Genomic DNA, 17149 nt, shown 5'->3' with positions numbered 1-17149 from the left:
CATCCTCCACCACCACCAATGGGGCCAAGGAGACTGGGGATGAGACCCTCACACACACTTCAACCCACTCTGCTCTACTTTTTTTTGCTTTCTTAATTGGGGTGCAGAGAACATTTCATTTCAGAATTTTTTTTAAAAACCTGAGAATCTCTGCTGTGGTCCTACCTCTTTGTACACAACCGAGGTGCAACAAGCATTAGTGATAAGTCACAAAGATAAGCCAGGGCTAGAAACCAGAACTGGCTCCCACCACAGCACTCATCCACCAAAAAACCTATTGGCAAAGACCACACAAGGCCCCAGCTCCAATGCTCCCAATGCGCATGCCACAGAGGTGAATCTCACTGCAAAGTGTGTACACATCAGCTGGAGGTTCACCAAGTCATCCCAGGAAATCAGTATGTGAACAGGGATAAAACCCAGGGTAAAACTGGTCTTAAGAAGTTTACATAAAAACGTCACACTAATCTTTCTAAAGGCATACCCACGACATGAAAAAAATTCTGTAAATGAAACATCTGCAAACATATTTGTGAACTTTTGCTTTTGAAAATGAATGAACTTGCTAGAAGCTCACCAGAGATGCATAAGAAAGACCTAATAATTTACCTCTTCAGAGCTCATGCTGGCTGAGGGTACTTTGTAGACCAGACAGTGCGAGGGGTTGGGCTGGATCCCGCCCTGCAGAGGCAGAGTCACCCTTCCAGAACCGGCTTCCAGCAAGGGGTTCCAAACAGCCCAGCGGACCATGTGCATGCACGCCAGGTTGGACAGAGAGGTGACCGAAGCTGCCTAGAATTAAAACAAAGCACATCGGTGCATGAGTTATCACAGAAGCCACCTGGAGAGGGGAAATCAACAGTGCTTTCACATGTAAAATTCAACTAGAGCTCAGTGTAGCAAGGAGCAGGGATCGTCAGTTACATTTTATAAAAGGAACTGGGGCAGCAGGAGGACGTGGCATCCACAGTCAGACAGCAGGGCGCAGATAGTCTTCAGTTACGTGACCCCACCAACCCAACCAGGACTCCTGCCCACCCATGAGTCTCCTTTTCTGGACCAAGGTAGCGGCGGCTTCCCCCTTAGAGAACACCAATGTTTTATGACCCCCTGTTCCCGTAAGGATCTTTCCATAGGTTTGTAAACACCCTGCACCTTGCCAACAACAACTCAAACCCATCAGGAAAATACTAGGAACAGCACTTTGAATTCCTCATAAGAAACTTGGTAAAATAATGAAGAACGCACATGTATATTTAATTCAGCATTATTAGCACACATTTTCTCCACAAAGCTCCAGCTTCCAATAGGACATTTTATATCTGTAGCTTTCATGAAATTGGGAAATCGATCGGGTCAAATTCCAGGCATTGTTCCTTCTTTCTCCTTCTCCATGGCTGGCCAAATGGAAGGAATGAGGACACTATGAAAACCCTTGGGTTATAATCACATTAAAGTCATTTTCACAAACATGGTTTCAGGGCTTGACTGAGTAAAGAGTTTTAAAATTACCAATTTTCATCCATTTACTTAAAAATAAGTAGGACTAAACCTGAACTCTGGTCTTTTTTCAGACCCCAAAGTCCAGCAGAGCCACCTTGTCGAAGAGGGCTCCAGAGCTGCTCAGCTCTGACCAAGGCCCTGCCGACAGATCCTGCAGGCCCCCCTGGTAGGTGGAGCACACTTAAGTGACCAGGAAGGCCGATCAGCCAGAGGCCCATGCGGTACAGGCAACAGCGGGTCCAACCAGGAGCCCCAGTTACAGCTCCTTTCACTCCTAAGATCACAGCTGCACTGACCAGTGAGTGCTGCGGAGCGCTGCCTCGACGAGAGCCACTGGAACAGCCCAGAGGAAGGAGGGGCAGCCGTCCACTTCCACCTGGGACTTCCAGCCTCAGTGTCCCATGTACAGGAGAAACAGCCCCCAAGCAGGAGGTGGTGACTGGTCCATGAATACAATGCTCCACTTCCTACAATGCTCCACCTCCCAACCTCCTATAGTGCTCCACCTCCTACCGTGCTCCACCTCCTACAGTGCTCTGCTTCCTACAGTGCTCCACCTAATCTCCTAGTGCTCTACCTCCTACAGTGCTCCACTTCCTACCGTGCTCCACCTCCTACAGTGCTCCACCTCCTCACCTCCTAACCTCCTACAGTGCTCCATCTCCTAACCTCCTACAGTGCTCTACCTCCTACAGTGCTCCACCTTCTACTGTGCTCCACCTCCTACAGTGCTCCACCTCCTACTGTGCTCTACCTCCTACAGTGCCCCACCTCCTACAGTGCTCTACCTCCTACAGTGCTCCACCTCCTACTGTGCTCCACCTTCTACTGTGCTCCACCTCCTACAGTGCTCCACCTCCTAATGTGCTCTACCTCCTACAGTGCTCCACCTCCTACAGTGCTCTACCTCCTACAGTGCTCCACCTCCTACTGTGCTCCACCTCCTACAGTGCTCCACTTCCTACGGCTTCCCCCCCAGCCCTGGCTAAGAGAGACAGCTGCACCCTTCGGGGGTGATGAAAGTAAAATGGGGTGGCTCCCCACTGCTCCCAGTCCTGGGTTTGGCTAAGGTAGCCAAGGGCATCCCTCTTAACAACGCTGCCTGAGGGCATGAACCCAGGCAGCATCGCAAACACAGCCATGGTCACAGCGAAGGGGTGGCCTGGAAGGAGGACACGTCCCACTCTTGGTAATGAATGGACGCCCATGCCCTGCCTAGAATGGGTAGAGCACAGCATCCACCAGGAACAGAGACGCCCAGGGGATCCGCGAATTTGCGCTGCCCCAAGAGCCAAGGACGAAGCAAGCGGTGGTGGCCAGGAATCCTAAGGGATTTTGCTTATTTGGCTGGACATGCCAGTAGGGAACAGCCACACCAGTGTCACTGCCCAGACTGCAGTCAGGTCCCACACAGATCCCCACATGTATGTGTGCACACAAGGCCTCTGAAATCCAGACACAGATGGCCCCGTGGTCTATACTGGGCTAAACCATAGCCAAGTTCATACACAGGCAGATTTGAACACAAAAAAGAAAACAGTTCTTGTTTCTTCCAAGTCAGCCTATTCCAGACTGTTCCTGCCAGATGATATCTCGTCCTGTTATATCCTAAAAATTCAGAATCTGCATCTTGTTTTGCATTAATCTCTTTTCCCATCATAATCGGACCTCAAACTATCCACTTCTGCAGAGCCCTTTGCTGCAGCTAAATTCTAGCTCGTGGGCCAGGATACTGCCACGTTCACGCCCCTGTCACAGGGTGAGCAGGGATTGGGTGGTCCCTGGCAATTCAATGAGAAAACACCCACACCGTGGAGAGGACACAGAAAGAATCAGAAAAGTAAGAAATGGAAGCATATGACTCTAAGCCACACTTCCAACATTTGCCAAATACAAAAACGTCTTCCTGTTCCCCGTCCAGTTAGTTGACGACAGATTATAAAACAGTGCTGAGCAACTATAGCATACCAATGACATGGTGATTCTAACTCCACTTCTTTTTAAAAATCAAATTTACAGCCAGGCGCAGTGGCTCACGCCTGTAATCCCAGCACTTTGGCAGGCCGAGGCGGGTGGATCACCTGAGGTCAGGAGTTCAAGACCACCCTGGCTGACATGGGGAAATCCCATCTCTACTAAAAATACAAAAATCAGCTGGGCATAGTGGCCAGCACCTGTAATCCCAGCTACTCGGGAGGCTGAGGCAGGAGAATCGCTTGAACCTAGAAGGTGAAGGTTGCAGGGAGCCAAGATCACACCACCGCACTCCAGCCTGGGCGATAGTAAGACTCGGTCTCAACAACAACAAAAAAAATCAAATTACTATAAATGTATTAGGAAAACTTGTCACTATAAGGATTCAACAATGTCCAGACTATTTTTGTAAACAGTTATCATCATAAAATACAGAAGTTTATTATCACAGGATCAAAAACAAAATAAAGTAAAATATGTATCCACATTTTCATGCTATCTGTACAACTTCTAATTTTCAACTTAGGTGATTCCAATATCTAATTTTCCAATTTCATAGTTCTTTTTGGTTCTCCATCAGTAGATGATCTCCTCTGTGCAAAGTATCTGTCAGTTACATAAACATCCATTTTTCCCTACTTTTCTGTTTAACAGCTTTAATAACAACAACAAAAAATGCGTGCAGCGAGTTATTGATCACTCTTTCTGAGACCTCAACAGGCTAATGGGGACCTGGTGGGAAGCCAGTCGCCATGTATTTGCCCACACTTGCTCACTGCCAGCCCACAGAGGGACCCGCAGACAGGAACTGCCCGAAAACCGTCTGGCTCTGCAGAGAAGGCCAAGCACACAAGCAGAGCGAGAGTGACTCTGACACACTCCTACTGTCAGTGGATTCTAGTGCTTGAGATGACATCAGCTACTTCATCATTTCTTTCCCTGCCCAACTCGGGTCTGAATTCACACAAACTGAAAAGAAAAAAAAAAGTCCCAAATATACCGAATTGCTCCCATTTAGACTTTTTAAGTATAACAGCACAAAATACACAAGTACAAATACACAAAAGACAAAATACACAATACGCAAAAGACAAATGAGGAATACACTTGGATTATGAGTCAGGTTTTGTCGTGGAACAGAAGTGCCACACCTGCACTTACCACACAAAGCCGCTCACAAAAAAGAGACTCTTGGCCCTTGGAAATGCTACAAACCAGAGTCCCTGTGGTGGGCTCAATGTGTCCTCCAAAAAGATGCTCTCAGCCTAATCCCCGGAACCTGTAGCTGTGGCTTTATTGGAAACAAGGGTCTCTGCGGATGTGATTAGTTACAGTGTTACGGGATGAGATTATCCTTCATTATCTAGACTGGCCCTAACTCCAATGGCAAGCATCCCTGGAGGAGCAGGGGAGAGACAGACCAGACACAGAGACAGACACAGAGAGAGATACAGAGAAGAGGCCACATGACAAGGTGGCAGAGAATGGAGTGATGTGGCCACAAGCCCAGGACAGCTAGGACCCCCAAAACCCACAAGCGGCAGGGAGGCCCCATCCCCTAGAGCCTCCCGAGGAACTCAGTCCTGCCACACCTGGGGTTTCCTCGGAAGGAGCTCGGCCTGCCACACCTGGGCTTTGCCTGAGGGGACCTTGGCCCTGCCACACCTGGGGTTACCTGAGGAGGACATTGGCCCTGCCACACCTGGGGTTTCCTGGGGAGGAGCTGGGCCCCATCACACCTGGGGTTTCCTGAGGAGGACCTCAACCCTGCCACACCTGGGGTTACCTGAGGAGGACCTTGGCCCTGCCACACCTGGGGTTTCCTGGGGAGGAGCTGGGCCCCATCACACCTGGGGTTTCCTGAGGAGGACCTCGACCCTGCCACACCTGGGGTTTCCTGAGGAGGGGCTGGGCCCCGCCACACCTGGGGTTTCCTGGGGAGGACCTTAGCCTTACCATACCTGGGGTTTGCCAGCAGAGCAGATTGTGGACTGCGGCCTCAGAGCTGTGACAGCGCACATTTCCACTGCTTTGATGCTTTGTTACAGAAGCCACTGGAAAGTCATACAGGCCCTTGATGGTTTCTGTCCTCAGATCAACCTGAACTCACTTAGATGAAGGTGAAAACGTCACATTACTTCACGAGCTTCATTTTCTTTACATTTTCAGTGAGACCTTTTCACTCCTGCCTGGGCACCCAGCCTCGGGCCCTGGGCCCGGTTCTGCTGGGACCTCCAGCCTCAGGGACCAGGAATGCACAGTGAAGGGGATGGTGGCCACTCTCTGGGTAATGACAGGGTGGAGTCCCCGCCAAGCAGCGCACTCAGGCTCCACTGCCTCAAGGACTTATCCAGATAGAAAGCTGGGCCCAGGGGGTGGTGGTGAGGTGACATGTGGCACTTGTCACATGTGCCTCGATGGAGGTGACATGTGGCACTTGGCTGAGGACAAATTTTAAAAAGACAAACTACTGCATCAAAACATCTCTGAATGTTCCTAGTATCACACAAATCACAGAGGACAGAAAGAAAAAAGAGAGAGAAATATAGGTCTATAATTACACAGACGAAGGGGACGGAGACCTAAGATAAGCGTGAAGAAAGTGGCTTAGGCCCTGGGGTGGGAACACAGTCACACTCACGTGGTGTGAGAGCCACAGCAGGGACGGGGCTGACCCCTTGCAGGCACCATCCACCCAGTGCACCAGCTCCCGTCCTGTGAAATGACCACCATGCAGACACAGGAAACAGAGCAACCAGCCGCACACGGTGGAAGGCACAGACCCAGGAGCATCCTTGGAGGTGGAGCCAGGTGTCCCCCAGCAGCATGACGGGCAGGGCACACAGGCGACAGGCGGCTCTGGAACTCGGAGCTCAGGCCATGGGCTGAGGGCAAGTCCTTCCTGATGACTCGCTCACTGGCCGGCATTCTCCCTGAAGGACACACACAGCTCCTGGCCCTTGATGCGAACTTCACAAGGCCTGAGAGACTGAGACCCACCAGGTGAAGAGCTGCGGGGAGGCAGCAGGCAGCCAGGCCGGCATTGGTGCCTCTCCCTCCTGGCTGAGCGGCAGGAAGAACCTGCTCAGAGGAGCCCAGAGGTCACAACAGGAGCACAGCCACTACCAGCAACAGCGGAGGTTCACAAGCCAGATGCCATCAACCAGAAGTTACTCAGTCCTCAAATCCGATCCAGTACATGCAGAACTGAGTCCAAACGAGATGGACAGCAAACCCGGCAGTAGCTCCCATGCACTCCTGGGGGAGAGGAAACCTAACCACAGGCGGTTAAAGTCACCTCCTCCACCCCTATATGACACAGGCCGTGCGCTGTCATCTAAAAGCAGAGTGAAATTTAACCCTTTTCCCATCTAGAAAAACAAAGCGCAGCTGGCTGCCAGCACTCATTTAATTTTACACAAACATGCTCTCTGAGGCTGAAGCAAATCTGACTGATTTTCAATATGAAAATAAAATATAAAAACTGTTCTTGGAATTATTTCTAAACAGAACTCACATCAGAATCGTCTGAATCATCAGAATCGTCTATTTGGGAAAAATCAGATTCATCAAACAAATCTTTGGCCAAAAACTGTTCGAGAACGATGCTAACACCACGTGTAGGAATGCTACATTTTCTAGGATTTGACATTCTCAGTGACGGAAAATTACTGTATCTTGTACATGGAAATACCACTACTAAAAACATAATGCTACAAATAGAATGATGTCTTTTGTTTCCAAAGTCGATATACCAAAGCGATGCAAAAATAATAATAAAAGTGAGATACTTCATGGCAAAGCTGCCTCAGGATAAACACTGTAGCCACAAGTGCCCCCAGTATTCTCGGGGCAAACTGGAAAAGGGTTAATAGGCAACATTTTCATTTTGTTCTACTGAGTGAAATAATCATTTTTAAAAATATAAATGAATAACCAAAAAACTGCAGTATGGTTTTAAAGAAATTTAAATAACCTGGTGGAACTCTTCACACAAGGTAATGGGTTCATAAAGCCTTGGTCCTCTGCAAAACAAGCGTCAACTTGACAATGACTGAAAGAAGCAATGGCAAAACTGTCACGCATCCGGAGCCATGGCCTGGGTTGGGCAGGTGTGAAGCTCCCCGCCCTCTGGAGCAAGTCTGGGGCCCAGCGACTGGCACACAGGCACTGCAAGGCCTGGGTTGGGCAGGTATGCAGCTCTCCACCATCTGAGCCCAGTCTGGGGCCCAACGGCTGGCACATGGGCACTGTAGGGCCTCTACTACTCACCCCAGCTCCACTTCCCTCCCTGCCCTCACTGGGTCTTAGAAAGCCAATGAACACTGGGCTCAGATTCAGGGCCCAGCATCCATTGCAGTGGGCACTGCCCTTCCACGAGGCCTGGCTCCAGGAAGCAACCCCCACCTCAACCACACAGCAGGGCAACAGGAAACCCCATTCCCCCATGCCAGTGACTACACCAGGGAAGGGGCTCACGTGAGGCTGGCCCCAGGCCTGCTGTAAGACCATGTGTCTGTGAGCTCAGATTTAGGGAACTTGGGAGCAGGAAGTTTTCTTTCATTACGGGCCACCAGCAGCGGAAGAAGTTAGCCCAACGCTGTCCACAGCCACACCCCGACCGGGACCCCAGAGCACAGAAGGAGGGGAGAGGACAACAGAGGATGAGGTGGGGCCAGCAGAGGGATGGGAGAAGAGCTACCTGCCCTGGAACAGGCAGAAAGCACCCCACATGCAAGAAAAAGTTGGCCAGCTAGACTTAAAATCAGAACTACTGCTCATCAAAAGACAGTGTAACATTTGGGGTGCTATAGTTTGAACATGGCCCCCAAACGGCATGTGTTGGAAATTTAATCCCCAACAAACCAGTGTTGAGAGGTGGGGCCTCATGAGAGGTGGCGAGGCCATGAGGGCAGAGTGAATGGATGAATGCCATTATCTCGGGAATGGGCCTCTTATACAAGGATGAGTTCAGTCACCCTTTCTCTCTCTCACCCTCTCTTTGCCCTTTCGCCAGTGGGTGACACAACAAGAAGGCCTTCACAAGATGTTGGCACCTGGATCTTGGACTTCCCATCCTCCAGAACCATGCATGAGCCAATAAATTTCTATTCACTATAAATGACCCAGTCTGTGGTATTCAGTTACAGCAGCAGAAAACAGACTAAGACAGGAGCAACCAGGGAATGGGGACATAAATCTCCCCTCTTTACTCCTCATAACTGCAATATGAATCTATAATTACCTCAAAATACAAAGTTTAATTTTGAAGATAGCATGTGGCATATAATAAGAGCTATATACAATGCTAGTAAAATTGTTTAAATAATAATGACTGTCCACAAAAACAAAATAAAAACACAGTGCTAATTTAGACAATATAATGAAAGAAAACATCCCATTTACAACAGCAGCACAAAAAATTACTTATGAAAAAATTTCATAAGAATTGTTAAAAATCTACATTTTGAAACTTTAAAATATTTTTGAAATCATTGCTGAAAGACACAAAAATAGACTTGAACAAATACAAAGACATCCTAGTCTTGCTTAGGGCAACTAAACATCCTTGAGTTGTAAAATTCTCTCTAAATTCAATCATAAATTTACTGCAATCCCAATTCTTAAATGCCAACCAGCATCTTTTGGAGCTAGACCTCTTGATACAAAAGTTCATCCAGAAAAATAAACATGCAAGAAAAGCTAGAAAAGCAAGAGAAAGAAGAACCATAAGGCTGAACTTGCCTTACAAATGCTAAAACACACAACAGAGCCCCCAAAATTAAAATGGTATGGCCATGGTACATTAACAGACAGGGCAGTCCATGAAATAGAGTAAAAGTCCAGAAACAGATGCACTATCCATAGAGATAGAGTATGTGATAAAGACAGTACATTAAGTCACTATGGCAAAGGGGGACTTCTAAGAAAGTGGTAGTAGGACCAGATGGCCACTGGGAAAAGATAAAATCAGATCCATCCCTCATACCACAAAAAAAAAAAAAAAAAAGGTTAGGAGAAACATTGCACAAGGAGAAAACACGGGTGAATTCCTCTATGACTGGGGAACAAAGAAAGGCTTTTTCCCTCTGACTCAAAATCCAGATACAATAAAAGAAAGAACTTACATATCTGAGTACATTAGAAGATGTTTTAATGCTTACACAGCCAGAAAAAAATAAAAAGACAAATGACAAAATGAGGAGAAAATATCTGCACTATTTATCACAGATAAAGAGCAAATATCCTTAATATACAAAGAACCTTTAACATGTGATGAAAAACACAAAAACTCTATAGAAAAATGGGCAAAATAAGTTAGAGATGAGGATGAATCTGAAGCATCTTGTGAAGCCAGAAAGTACTCAAACACCAAACAGGACGGAGGATGCCACAGGACACAGGGACCAGCCTCAAGGACTCCATCTGGCCAAATCTGGGACAATCTGAGTACCAAAATAATGAGGAGCAGTGACTTTAAAAACAGGGATCCCTGAGTCCACACCCATGTGCGCTTGATGGACGAGTCAACCATCTACCCACCAGTGAGGAGAGGAGGGGCCCTGTGGACGGGAGGTGCCCTGCCAGCTGCAGGCCTGTGGGAAGCCTGGGCTGGGGCTCCTCCTCCTGCAGGAAGCATAGACGACGCCAACCCCAAGGGAGACAATCGGATGAGCAGCAGATACACACGTAGTCTCAGAGACTCCCCACAGATCACTTATTAGCTGCAAGGAGGAAAAAAGGGAACTCTACAGTGGAGATATCACCAAAGATCACCACAACCAACCTTGCCCAGGAAGGACATATGCGCTTCTGGATGTGGGACCCAAGGACAGCCCCTCGCTCACATGGACCACTGCTGGGAAGGCACAACCTGACTCCAACTATGAGGAAGCATCAGATGAACCCAAGGCACGTTCGCCTTAAAATTTTTTTAAAGGGAAACTAGGCCATGCACGGTGGCTCATGCCTGTAATCCCAGCACTTTGGGAGGCCAAGGCGGGCGGATCACAAGGTCAGGATATCGAGACTATCCTGGCTAACACAGTGAAACCCAGTCTCTACTAAAAATACAAAACCTTAGCCGGGCGTGGTGGCAGGCGCCTACCACCACACCCGGCTAAGGTTTTATATTTTTAGTAGAGACTGGGTTTCCAGCTACTAGGGAGGCTGAGGCAGGAGAATCACATGAACCCAGGAGGCGGAGCTTGCAGTGAGCCGAGGTCACGCCACTGCACTCCAGACTGGGGGACAGAGCGAGACTCTGTCTCAAAAAAAAAAAAAAGAAGGGAGACCAAAGTATTAAAAATAAAATCATAAATGACCAAAAAAAAAAAAAAAAAAGCTGAGGAACTGTTCCAGACTTAAGAAGGCCAAAGAAACACAGAAACCAGACACAAGACAGGATCCTGAACTGGACACAGTACTGGAGGAAAGGCCATCAAGGACACGCATGGATCGGTTCAACAGACCTGGAACCTGGAACACGGGCCATTGATTTTGTTCCAAGAATATGAGTTAAAACATAAACAATAAATCAGTCAGATCTTCACCCCTTAGAGATTTGGGGAGAGGGTTATTTTGTCATGTGACCCACAGAAAAGGACTGTATTCACCCCCAGAGGCCCAGGAGGATGCCCGCTTATTCAGACATGAAATGCAGCCAAGACACTGGATCTGGTGATTTTTGCAGGTTTGCCCCTGTTGCATTTCATGCTCAAGTTATAGGAGTTTGCTCCATCACTCATTCAGTCAGCAAACATTTCCGGAGCCCACACTTGCATGCATACAGCATTTCAAAAGAGGTAGTGCTGTGGCAGTCCAATGAGGTTGCACTGTCCCCAGGATCCTGCGAAGAAAGTGGTCTGGACAGGAGGGACTACTTCTTTGGTAGTTCTTTAGCTTCTTCACAGCTAACCCAAACATAAATTACAGGGAAAAGTTTCTAGATACTTTGGTTACTAAAAAATGCAAAAATTTAATAGCAGATTAAAATCAACGAGCGTGTCTTCATGAAACTTTTGTTCCTAGTTTGTTTCCACTGACCACAAAATACTCAGGACCAAAAGAATGCATGCAGACTCCGGTGCCTGGGTGTGTCTTGAACACAGTATTTGTCCCATGTTCTCATCAGCCCAGGTGGCCTCCTCCTTCTTGTCCGTGTGTACCATTTACAGATGAATCCTTCCACAAAGGGCCCCTGGACACCATGGCTTTTGCCTCCTGATCTGATGCATGAGGCCAAGTGAAGAAACTGCCAAAAGCATTTTGGTTCTCCCAGCATTAGGAGTGTGTGATGAAGGCAGCAGGGCCACAGGGAGAGCAGATCCTCCGGTTAAAGGCATCATGAGGAAGCCACTGCCAGGGAACAACAGACAGGCCGCGTGGCTCATGCAGGAAGACGTCTGTCACAAGTCACTTTCCAGGGAAAAGCGCACTGCTGGGGTTTGTCCGTTTCTGATGAAGTAAAATACTTAAAATATGTACACCCAGGCTGACTGGACGTTTGATGATACTGAGAAATGCAGTCAAGGTTAGGTGTGATGATGGTGCTCACAGCGACACTCCAGAGCCCTGTCTTTTGGAGAGACATGGCGAGCCATCTGTAGATGAAAGGATGCGATGTCTAGGATGTGCTCTCCAACAGCCCGGGTGGAACGGGACGGGAGAAAGAGATGAGACATGAGTGGTAAATCGGGGGTTGGAGGTGGGTGCAGGGAGCGCACCACATGCTTCTCCACCGTTAGCTTTGAAATTTCCCATAATAAAAAAGGTTTTTAAAAAAACGAAATGTGCATGCCAAAAGGTTTACAGATGGAATAAAATGATGCCTGGAATTTGTTTCAGAATAATTCAGAACGGGCTGTGGGAGAGTATACAGAAGAAGCAGATTGTTGTCCAGGAAGCTGGCAGCCGGGGAAGCTCCGTGGGGCTCATCGTACCAGCCAGCCTGTTCTCAGCTGTGCTTGCAGCCTCCAGGGTCCTCACCAAAGACAAGGAGGAGGACGCTGCAGCCGGTATGCATGACCACACTGAAAAAATCCCCACCCAGCTGAAGACGGCTGCTCCAGGAGACGCTGCTGCAGATGGGGTGGCTGAGGTGGGAGGGCCCTGCCATGGCCCGCCCTGGGCCTTCGGAGGGGCACGCTGGGTTCCTCTACCATGGCCACCGTCACACAGACGGCCCCGCCATTGTGCCTTTCTCCTCTCATGTCCTGCTCAATTCCAGTTTCATCCGCTGGATGCTTAACCCACTTTCAGTGGTTCTGTACAGCAAGCAATTTGTATGGAAGGTCATTTCACACACTGCAATGTTTCCATTCCAGATTTCACCCAGGAAAGTGCGCTTGATGACAGTAAAATGGAATCCAGTATTCCCAGTTACAATCCACCAGCACATCAGAAAGTACTGACGACTGGCCAGGTGCGGTGGCTCATGCCTAGAATCCCAGCACTTTGGGAGGCCAAGGAGGGCAGATCACTTGAGGTCAGGAGTCCGAGACCTGCCTGGCCAACATGGGAAAACCCCATCTCTACTAAAAATACAAAAATTAGCCAGGCATGGTGGCGCGTGCCTGTAATCCCAGCTACTCAGGAGACTGAGGCAGGAGAATCGCTTAAACCCGGGAGGCAGAGGTTGCAGTGAGCCGAGAGTGCGCCACTGGGGGGCGAGAGAGTGAGACTCTGTCTTGGGAAGAGAAGGGGAGGGGAGGTGACAGGATGGGAGGGGAGAGGAGGGGAGGGGAGGAGGGAATTGGGGAGGGGAGTGGGGAGGGATGGGGAGGGGAGTGGGGAGGGATGGGGAGGGGAGTGGGGAGGGATGGGGAGGGGAGTGAGGAGGGATGGGGAGGGGAGTGGGGAGGGGTGGGGAGGGGTGGGGAGGGGAAGGAGTGATTTCACAACCTCACCCGCACCCCAGATGCCCGTGCAGCGGCCACCATCGAAACCATCTGTTGTCAGGAATTTCAGATGAGGGTTAAAAAGGAATAAAGTGTCACTAAGACATCTTGGTTTTGGCATACAGATGTCATAATCACAAGTAAATTACAATTAATATTCTCTAGAAGACACTGCGAGTGAGGCGCCAGGCCCCCTGCTCCTCCCCACCTCCCCTCACAGCCCCTAGGCACCACACACCAGCCATCAGGCCCAGGCCGTTTCTCCTCCGCCCACTCCCCAGCCGGGGCAGCCCCATCCCTCTCCATGAGCCACACCCACCCCAGAGGCCCCTCCCACCCAAGGGTATTCACAAACAGCTGCATTTTAGCTGAAATTTCTGGTCATAAGTAAAGAAAAGCAGAACTGGAACAGTTTCATTAAATGACTGTGACTGCGTCAGGCCACAGAACACTTGGCACCTCTGGATTTCTGCACCTAATTAGGACTCGGAATCATAGGGACCAGAGGAGTGGACACTGGCAAGGTCAGCTCGCCGCTGCCAGAAGAGATTAGAAACATCAAATGGCAGCTGTACCCCGACGCCCTGCTCTCCCGCCTGAGGCACACCCCAAGACCGTCCTCAGCACCTCATGCTCCTTCACAGGCTGTTCCCGAAAGAGCTGCCCAGTCGCAATGGCAGGCCGCATCGCCATGGACAATGTCTTGTCAGCTGTTTTTTGGTTTCTAATTTACTTGTTAAAATGATACAGAAGGGCCGGGCGCGGTGGCTCACACCTGTAATCCCAGTACTTTGGGAGGCCAAGGCAGGTGAATCATGAGGTCAGGAGATGGAGACCATCCTGGCTAACACGGTGAAACCCCGTCTCTACTAAAAAATACAAAAAATTAGCCAGGCGTGGTGGCGAGTGCCTGTAGTCCCAGCTACTCGAGAGGCTGAGGCAGGAGAATGGCGTGAACCCCGGAGGCGGAGCTTGCAGTGAGCCGAGAATGCCTGGGTGACACAGCAAGACTCCGTTTAAAAAAATAAAATAAAATTATACAGACGTACCCCTGATCTGCAGTTTCAGTGACCCTCAGTCAACCTTGGTCTGAAAATATTAAATAGAAAACTCCAGAAGAAAACAATCCCTAAGTCCTAAATTGCATGCCCCTCTGAGCAGTGTCCCACCCAGGGCATGAATCATCCCTCCGTCCTCCGTATCCACACTGTAGACACCAACCGCCCACTGCAGTTGAGAGGTAGAGGAAGAGACAGAGACTACATTCACTTTTATTACTGTATATTATAATTGTTCTATTCTATTGTTATTGTTGTTAAATATCTTACTGTACCTAATTTACAAACTGTATCACAGGTATGTATACGCAGGATAAAACCTAGTATGTACCGTGTAGGGGTCAGTATTACAGAGGTTTCAGGCACCCACCGGGCTCTTGGAACAAACGCCCTGTGGAAAAGGCGGAACTACAGTACTGGCTTTTTCAAACAGAAAACTAAATCTTAAGAACAGCAGGATTTGGGTTTTTCAAAGAATCTACATTAATATAAATGATGTCCACATATTTTCTTTCTTTCAACTGGACCTATAAATTCTTACTCTTAGTGTTCGATAGGTATATATAAAGTTCCCTATGAGAAACCATCTCTCACGTGTGCAAATTGAAGCTTTACCACACTACTGTCATATAAAAATACACTAAAAATGGCCTCATTTTTCAAAATAATTACCGATTCAATCGTCATGAATTCACACGATTATGATACATGAAACTTACTGACTTATATGCGTTACTCCCAGCCAGCAGAATGCACCTGCCATTTGTGAACCATCTATTTGGTCTTCGTCCAGTTTCCTGGTACACAACTCCCGAAACCCCCGGAGTCTCCGAAGTGCTATCTTTTGTGTGCTAATGAGGTGACCGTGGCTGGTAGCCCCTCGGTGGCTTCAGGATGGGGCTGCTCACAGCAAGACCAAGGCAGGGGGAGGGGAGTGACTGAAGGTTACATTGATCATCAATGGCCAGTGTTTAATCAATCATGTCTACGGAATGAAGTGTCCATCAAAACCCAAAAGGACTGGCTTCAGAGAGCTCTGGACAACTGAACCCACGGAGGTGCCCAGAGGGCGGAGCCCAGCAGGGCATGGGAGCTCCAACCCCTTCCCACATTCTTGGCCCTCTCCATCTCATCTGTATCCTTCGTAACATTTCTTACAATTAGCTGGTAAATGTCAGTAAAGTGATTTTCACTTATTATTTATAATAATCATGCCTCTTTTTAATGGAAAAAGCATTCATGCCCACTACATTTATCCTCAGCACAGAGTTCATCGCCAGAGGAACCTGAGTGCAAAAGGCTGTTCTTACATTGCCGTCCACTCCTGCAGGGCTGCTGAACACGTACTCCAGCTGGAAGACGACCGCAAACGCAGGGTGGCCGACCATCTCCGGGAGGCGGAGGCGGCTTCTCAAAACCAGAGCTTGACTCCCAGAGCTGGGTCAGAAACACAAACCGGGAGCGCATTAGAGCTCAGGCTCCCATCTTTCCTGCATCCACATCGACCACTGTCAGCAACAGCCAAGGGGACACCCTGGGGGACACAGGGGTGCTGCTGCCACAGCAAGTCTACCATGTAACACTGCATGCTCTTCCCAAATGATCTGGGAATTCCCCCAAACCATGGCTTTTTTTTTTTTTTTTTTTTTTTTTTTTTTAAGAGATGAGGGTCTCACTATGCTGCCATGACTGGTCTCAAACTCCTGAGCTCAAGCAATCCTCCTGCCTCGGCTTCTCACTGCTCTTTCAACGCCTTTCCAAATTACCAAAGCTTGATACGGCCTGATATGGCCAAGTTACCAGGAAATGCCATAGAGGATGGAGGCTCCTTCTTCAAGGCTGGTCTACGGCAGAGGACACCTGGCCTCTGCCTGGCACCATAAGAGAGGAGAGGCATGACGCCCTGCAGTGATGTCTGCGACACCTGATTTGGGAAGCACTGGATTAAACAGAGCAGCAGGTCTTGCTGCCCCCTGATTCTCCGTCCTATGAGAAACTAATCACAGGGCACATCTAGAAGGCAGCATGCAAGGCCTCCTCAGACCCTCAGCAGCCGCAGCTGGAAGCATCCATAATGCTAACCCCCAAATTGTCAGAGCACAAACGGAAAAAAAAGGGGGGGCTTTTTCCGAACTTCCAACTCCAAGGTTGGTTCCTAATGGGCACAACTTAGCAAGAGGAAAGAAACATAAGGAAGAACTCCCCCGTGGATGAGTCCACACCTGACATGCACAAATTTCATCGTGATCCCTTGTACATCCCCACCCATCCCTGGGGACCCAGGGGACAATACCTGGTCTTGGAAGAGGAGACCACTTTCCTGCTGAAGCTGGCTGAGCGCGTCAAGGCCACATCCATCTCAGGCACCAGTACAACGACCTGCGGCCTCTGCACGAAGCCCAGACCGTTGTGCACGCCCACACGCAGGCGCCGTTCCAGGATCTCCAGGCCACCACCGTCCAGTGGGCCACATCCCTGGAAGAGGCACAGGCAGAAGGAATGAGCCCCGGCACAGACAGGAAGAGGGAGCTCGCCAGAAGTCCCTGGGGGAGGCGAGCAGAGAGAAGAAACTGGAGCAGAAGCTGCAGACAACTGCAGATCAGATGATGCCTAGTCAAGATGAGTGCAAGCAAATGACAGACACAGCACCCAATCCCAGCCACTGGCCTTGGGGCACTGCCCAGGGAGTTTTGACATTTCCGACACAGCATGATC

General features: G+C 49.1%; 1 protein-coding gene across 29 annotated transcripts in view; it reads right to left on the bottom strand.

Annotated features, from left to right (window-relative positions):
- LOC105479695 (nephrocystin 4) overlaps positions 1–17149 on the bottom strand; it is a 137224-nt gene that overhangs the window by 74802 nt on the left and 45273 nt on the right. For 27 of the 29 annotated variants that reach the window (XR_011606357.1, XR_003017687.2, XR_003017685.2 and 24 more), the window contains 3 exons: positions 16728–16909; positions 15745–15871; positions 610–792 (listed from right to left, as the gene is read on the bottom strand). Coding sequence is in view for 24 of the 29 variants with exons in the window: in XM_011737870.3 (XP_011736172.2) it covers positions 610–792; positions 15745–15871; positions 16728–16909 (492 nt within the window). In the remaining 5 variants the exon portion in view is untranslated. Of the gene's footprint in view, positions 1–609; positions 793–5438; positions 5514–15744; positions 15872–16727; positions 16910–17149 lie in introns of those variants that run through there. The other 2 variants (XM_071067403.1, XM_071067404.1) reach the window with 2 other exon arrangements.

Source organism: Macaca nemestrina, chromosome 1 (genome assembly GCF_043159975.1).
Source record: "Macaca nemestrina isolate mMacNem1 chromosome 1, mMacNem.hap1, whole genome shotgun sequence".
NCBI classification, from domain to species: domain Eukaryota; kingdom Metazoa; phylum Chordata; class Mammalia; order Primates; family Cercopithecidae; genus Macaca; species Macaca nemestrina.
Note: the sequence above shows the minus strand (reverse complement) of the source record. Positions and strands in the feature narration are given on the sequence as shown.